Here is a 6,769-nt window from a genome sequence, read left to right as displayed (position 1 = left end):
CGGGAGGGCGCGATGGATGTCATCCCATTGCCACCCTGCGAGTGCCTCCGCTTCCCTCAGCCCCGGAGGAAGGGCAGGGAGGGCAGGGAGGGCAGGCAGGGAGCCGCGGGTCTGTCCTGCACCAGCACCCGCTGCCTGTCCCTGCGCCCCCCATGGCAGGTGCCTGTGGGAGCCACTGCAGGGCCCAGCCCAGCGCTCAGTGCACAAACAGCGGGGAGGAACTTGGTATCCTTTTATTAATAAACAGATCAACGTAAAATAAGTGCAGAGGAAAGCACTGGCTGACCCTGCCAGGCCCTGGGTGCAGCAGGACCAGTGCGGGTCACACCGAGGGGTGTCCCAGGCCCAGCACGGGCTACGCTCTGTGACAAAAAGCCTTTTGCCTTTTCATTACTTTGGGCGTTGGGGTAATTTTTTTTTTTTTTTTTTTTTTTTTTTTGCAACTTTGCCCCTTAGGGGTAAACCTGACCCAGTGCAAGAGCCTGGAGGGTTGGTCACCGCGGGGGCCCGTCCTGCCGCTGGCCAGGGCCCTCGAGGCTGGCGGGGGGCGCTGAGCCGTGGCTCCGGATGCAGAGGGTGAGCTGAGGGCAGGAGGAGGAAGTGCTCGGAGTGGAGATCCCGTCCCAGCCCTTTGGTCACTGCAGGGGAGCGTGGCACGGGCGGGCCCGTGCTGGGGGTGTGTGGGGACACAGCGGGGTCAGCCCCCGCCTGCCCCACCAGCCCTGCCTCGGCTCGGCCCGCTCAGGGGTCTGGGCAGCCCCTGCCCCACAGGCAGCCCCGAGCTGGCACTGCTGCCCCGGGGACGGCGCTGGCACAGCCAGTGGCCTCCACACTCCTCGTGCAGCTGCAGGAACGTGTCTGGGACCGCGGGAACCGCTCAAGTGCCATCAAAAATAAATACATTAAACTGCCTGAGACCAACAGGGGCCCCGGGCAGGACAAAGCCCTCACAGGAAGAGCAACATCGGGACGGGTCACCACCCCGGGATCCTCTGGGCAGACCCAACACCCTCTCACACGCTGAGCTGGGACGGACCAAAACTCTAGAGGAGCGGGAGTGCCCCTGGGAAGACAAACCTTGGCAGCTCTGGCTAAAAATCACCAAGAGTTGCAAGTTCAACATAGGTAGAAAAATCATCTCATCGTTTTAAACACACAACTCCTTAGTAAAAAAAAAAATTCCAAAAGAGAAAATTAAAAAAAAATAAATGGTGAGAAGTATCAGCCGAGTCCTGCAGCATCCAGGCAGCCTCCAACACGTGCCAGGGGCACCCAGCCCTGCTCCTTGGCTCTCCCAGCTCATGCCACGCTCCCAGCCAGTGCCGTGTGGCCTTTCCAGTCTGGAATAAATATGAAAGCTTCCATCCCTAGCCTGGCGTGCCCAGCTGGAGCCGGGTCTGAAGCCAGGGGCAGGCAGAGCTGAGGGGGGTGAGTGGCCCCCGGGCTCCCCCCGGTGTGGAAGGCAGGGCCGGGGTGGTGGATGCTCCGAGCTCACCGTGGTGCCGCAGGGCACAGTCGGGGCACGGCCCCGCTGCAGCCCCCCCAGTGCCTGCCCCGAGCAGGCGAGAGGGAGGAGGTGGTGCCAGTGCCCAGTCCCCACAGACTGCCCAGAGCTGCTGCTCCATCCCGGGGAAGCAGGACCAGGAGCCCACGAAGGAGTGCTGGGAGAGACCCTCTGCTTCCAACAGGGCGCCCACGGCTCGAGTCTGGCGTGAAGCCCAACTGTGCCGGGCTCCTCCCGCTGGGGCCGGGGCAGCGGGACCCGGGGAGGGCCGGGCTATCGGCGAGGTGTCCGTCTGTCCCCTGGGGGGGCCGGGCTGTCAGCGAGGTGTCCGTCTGTCCCCTGGGGGGGCCGGGCTGTCAGCGAGGTGTCCGTCTGTCCCCTGGGGGGGCCGGGCTGTCAGCGAGGTGTCCGTCTGTCTGTCTGCGGTGTAAATGGGGTGTGTGCATGCGAACCTGTCGGCAGGTGAGCGCGGGTGGGGGTGGCCAGGAGCGGAGCTTCCAGGATCTGTCCTGCCAATGTCCTCTCAGAACTTGCCTTGCTTTAGCTTGTCGATGTGGTAAGTGAGCTTCAGGGCTGGCCCCAGCTTCAGCCCCATGTACTTCATCATCATGTCGCTCCGCAGCAGGAGCAGGGCCTTCCCGTCGATCTCCTGCAAGGGGGAACCAACAGCGCTTGTGACGCCCCTGGAAGCCCCTCCCTGCTCGCTGAGCCAGGACAACAGGCAGCAGAGGGGCTCGGTGTCAGCCCTGCTCAGCAGCATCCCAGCAGGGACATCTGAGCATGGACAGCACGGCATCCACCCTGCTCCAGCACAGGCCTCAGCCCCAGACCCCACGTGCAGCAGGGAATCTGCTGGGTGATCAACATCCAGGAGCATTGGCCAGAGGGGCAGCAAATCCTGAAGGGAGGTGGGGAGGAAGGAAAAGGGAGGTTTTGCTGACAGGGGAATGATGGAGGCAGGGGAGCAGTGGCTTGTTCCAGGGCACTGTCACCCCAGCACAGGAGTAATGGTGACAACAGCCCTGCCATGACACACAGCCCTGAGTCACGGATGGAGATGGAGGTGAAGGAACAGACCCTGAAACTCAGTCTGCACTCTGTGACTGGATATTATGAAAAAATTTCTTCCCTGAAAGGGTGGTCAGGTACTGGCACAGCTGCCCAGGGCAGTGGTGAAATCACCATCCCTGAAAGTGTTCAAAACCCTGTGGATGTGGCACTTGGGGACATGGTTTAGTGGTGACCTTGGCAGGGCTGGGGTCTTATTGGACTCTATGAGCTCAGAGGCTCTTCCAACCTGAATGATTCTGGGTTTCTATTCTGTGTTTCTGGAGTTCACAGCACAGTCCCAGCCACTGGCAGAGAGTGGTGAAGCTCCTCACCCCCAGCAGGCTGATTCCAACACAGCAGCTTCCAAAGCAGCTGATGCTTTACAGCAGAGTCCAGGTGTGCCCCACCTGAGGCTCGGGAAGGGATGGATCATGAGCTCAGAATAACCAGAGAACAGCTCTGTCCTTGGCATCTGCAAGTGGAAGTCTCCCAGTCCTTTTCAGTGCTCCTTTCCATCACCCAGTCCAGGCTGGGGCCAGAGCTTTGCACTGGACAGTTTTCCACGAAAAAATGGACTTATAAAAGAAAAATAAAAATCACCACCTCAAACAACAGAATGTCCTGCCCTATGTCAATGCCCAGTTAGGTTTCAGCCTGATGAGATCTCCAGGGATCTCCAGTACCAGGTTTGATCTGGTTTTCCCTTCTGCAGATAAAAGCAAGGTTCTCCCCAGGACTTCCAATCCAGGGCACTTCCCACCCTTGGCAGCTTTTGCATAATTAAAACAAACATTTTTCAATTACTGGTGGTTCTAAAATAGAGCTAATTAAAAAGAGTGTTGTATCAGCACAGCCCAGAGCAGGATGCAGCGCTGGGTGTTTGCTCCCAGGGCTCTTCCAACTTCCCAAGCAGCACCAGATAGAACATGGACTCAATCAAAACACAGAGGGAAGACAGTTCTGGCAGGAATCAGGACATGGAGCTGCCAAACCTCTTGTAGCTTTAATGGTACAAACTCCATGCTGTGTCTGCAGCTGTTTTACACTTACAGATGTGCACAAGGAGCAGAGCCTTAGGGGACTCCCTGCTATAGGAAACGGAGTTGAGCAGTGATGCACTCCATGAATCCCACTTGGAATGTGCTTCTTGACAGGAGAAATTTGCCATGAGGTGAGTATTAGGCTCCAGGGTGAGCAGGGTTTGTGTTTTCAGCACTGGGATTCAAAGCTGCCAGGTCTGCCCCTGAAGGGGTCTGAGTGAGGATCCCAATCCCAGACAGGGGATGAGCAGGATTTATGAGGATATTTTTATTAAGCACAGAACTCCAGCTGGTCCAAAGTGCTGCCATTTTCTGACTCTCCTGCGTTTTCCTTGTGTGCTGATTTGCCCCCCCCCCACGTGACACACACGTGTTTGCCCACAGCCAGAGGCACTCACGTGCTTTCGGAAGAGGTCGGCGTGGGGGCCCAGCTGCGGGTCGGACTCGCGGATGAACTGCATCACCTCCTCCACCGACCAGGACGAGGGGTCGCGGCCGCTCAGCCGGGACACGTCCCGGGGGCCCAGGTACCTGTCGGAGCCTGCGGGTGCAGACAGGGCTGTTATTCCAGCGGCCCACAGTAACTGACCCTCAACCTACCACTCAGCCTCCTCTCCCACAGCAAGGGCAGAGACACAGCAAGGATCACATCCCAGTCAGGCCCCACATCCTTGCAGCGCAGGTCTGGCACAGAAGCCTTATTCCCTCTCCTTTTCAGGGCAGCCTTCTATACTGAGCCCTTTTCCTCTCTCTCAACGCCAATTTCCCCCTGTTTGCCCCCCTATTCTCACTCCTCCTTGCCTATCAGCTGACAGCTCCCACCTCTGCAGAACACCCTCCCCACTCCCACGTCTCTCCTCACACACAGTTCCTCCTCCACTCCCAACACCTTTAGCACATTTAACACAGCAAAGCTGGTTTGTTTTCATTTTCTGACAGGTTGAGCCCACAGGTGACATTCCGTGGTCCCGAAGCACGGCCCGAGCTGACACAAGTCCTGTTCCCAATGTTCTGGCATCGGCACAGCCCCTTGTCCCAGCTCTGCCCTCACACGCAGGTGGAGGGAGGTACCAGCAGCCTGAGCTTTTGAGAGCGTTTTATTGACACCATGCACCCAAAATCACACTTTTTGCAACCTGATATGCTGATGTGCTGTACTGACCAGCTCAGCTCTCCTGCCCCTCTCCCTCCACACAGACAAGTGCTGTTCACACATCCCACCCTTCCAGCCTCCCCCTCAGCTCCAGCCTCTCCAGGCAGCTCTCGACTCCCTGGCCATTCCCGATCCATCTTCACGGACCCAGATGCCCATCTGTCACTTGGACACAGTTCAGCTCCTGCCTGCTCCTTCCTCTCCACCGACCTCCATGTCCCCCTGGTCACCAGCCACAGGAGCAGTGTCACTGTCCACAATGCCACCCGCCCAGGTGCCACCACATCTCACAGAGCTGGGGGGCTGTGCAGAGCCCAGGCTGGTACTTGCTGAAGTCAGAAAGGTGTAACTGGAATTAGGAAGGCCCTCTATTGCCACTGTGCAGCTGCAGGGCTGTTCTGAGCTCTTACCCCCAGAGCTAGGCCTGCGCGGGGCAGAGGTGCCCTGGCTGAGGCTCGAGGGCTGGTGCAGGTGCCTGTATCCTGGCAGGCGACAGTCTCTGGAGCTCCTGCTGTGGCTGGAGGAATTGACAGAGTTCAAGGCAGAGTCCATAGGGTCCACGCGAGGCTCCAAGGGCCCTGGGAGGCCATCTCCCAGGACAAAGGTTTCACCTGGAACGCACCAAGCTGCAGTCAGTGCACCCGAACCCCACGGCACAACGCTCCTGCTCGGGGGCAGAACTGCAGCACTCACTGGCTCTGACCCCTCTCACTGGTCTCCTCCACAGCACAGGGATCAAACCAGGCACTGCCTGGTGTTCACCTGGCAAACGTCAGTCCAGCTAGTGGGCAGTGACAATGGTTGGTGCCCAGACTGAGGCAGCAGCTCCTCTGCTCGTGCCACCACCAGCTCTGGCTCAGCCCTGTGCCCTGATGGCCCTGGACCCCTCCGTGGCAGGGCAGGCCTGCTCCATCGGCATGACAACAGACACAGGACTCATACATAGCCCTGAGCAGGGAGGGAAGGGGAGGTTCCCTGGGGGATCACACACTGCACACCCTCAGCATCAGTGTGCAAGGGACTGGCCCCAGCGGTTGGGATTGGGGTGTGGGACACGCGGGATCCCGGAGGGCAGCACCACATGCAGGGCTGGAGGGGCTGCACTGTCATGGCCAGGCAATGCTCCCATGCCATGCTGGTCCTCCAGCCCAGAAAGCAACATGCTGGTGACCAGCTGCTCATCCCTCCTGACCTCCTGCCCTTTTCCAGCCTAACCACGTCGGAGACCAATTCCCCGTGCTGGCACGTGCCCAGGAGGGACTGGGCTGAGGGTCCTCCCCAGGCAGGGTCCCAGGGCAATAGCAGCTTCCTCACCATTGAATTTCCAGCTGTTGGTGGCACTATTGGGATGGAAAGGCTGAGGAGACTATCCGGGGTTGTATCTGAGCGAGCAAGACCTGCCTCTGCTGTTACACTGTGACAGCATCACCTCAGGGCCACGTGTCTGTAGGTTTTACTATGGCACAACCAAGTCTCAGCCCATGTGACCCTTGAACCTCCTGAGTCATCCTTCAAATACCTGCATTCTTTCCTAGGAATTACCTGGCAAGTTCCTGCACCGAGGAGGAAAGCAGCTCCCACACTGAGGGGCAGGGCCAGCACACACCCCCGGCCAAGGCTGGGGCTGGGGCTGCAGCTCCCCTACCAGGGTCTGCAGAGACCCTGAGAGCAGCTCACAGCCCTGAGCTGCTGCCACTCCAACACACAGCAGGTGACAAGGGGCAAGAAACCTGAGCCACTGCTCTGGCCAGGCCCTGGGTTTGCTCCCTGGGGCTTCCCAGACCACAGGAGCAGCAGGAGAGAAGCCAGCACAGCAAAGCTGTGCTGAGCTGGGTTGGTGGTGAGGGTGCAGAGTCGATACTGCAGCCTGCGAGACCCAACAGCTGTTGAGATTTTCCCAAATTCCCTGCTGACATGGTAGTGCCAGGCTCCAGTGAAGGGAGGTGCAGAGTCTGAGCCTAACCCTGAGTGCTGCTGACACAGGGTCCCACCCGACTGGAGAAGCCTCTCCTGAAGGCACCT

At 59.0% G+C, this 6,769-nt stretch overlaps 1 protein-coding gene across 3 annotated transcripts in view; it reads right to left on the bottom strand.

The window, feature by feature from the left end:
• Window positions 1-432: 432 nt before the first annotated feature.
• The window catches only part of SCMH1 (Scm polycomb group protein homolog 1), a 70,160-nt gene continuing 63,823 nt past the window's right edge, over window positions 433-6,769 (bottom strand). For 2 of the 3 annotated variants that reach the window (XM_027717937.2, XM_027717938.2), the window contains 3 exons: window positions 5,158-5,358; window positions 3,993-4,135; window positions 433-2,153 (listed from right to left, as the gene is read on the bottom strand). In XM_027717937.2, coding sequence (XP_027573738.1) covers window positions 2,028-2,153; window positions 3,993-4,135; window positions 5,158-5,358 — 470 coding nt within the window. In that variant the 3' untranslated portion in view covers window positions 433-2,027. The remainder of the gene's footprint in view (window positions 2,154-3,992; window positions 4,136-5,157; window positions 5,359-6,769) is intronic. The other variant, XM_039388215.1, reaches the window with a different exon arrangement.

The sequence above is a fragment of the Pipra filicauda genome, unplaced genomic scaffold, assembly GCF_003945595.2.
Source record: "Pipra filicauda isolate LSUMZ 115617 unplaced genomic scaffold, ASM394559v2 scaffold624_size210082_pilon, whole genome shotgun sequence".
NCBI classification, from domain to species: Eukaryota; Metazoa; Chordata; class Aves; order Passeriformes; family Pipridae; genus Pipra; species Pipra filicauda.
This window is presented reverse-complemented; position numbering and strand designations above follow the sequence as displayed.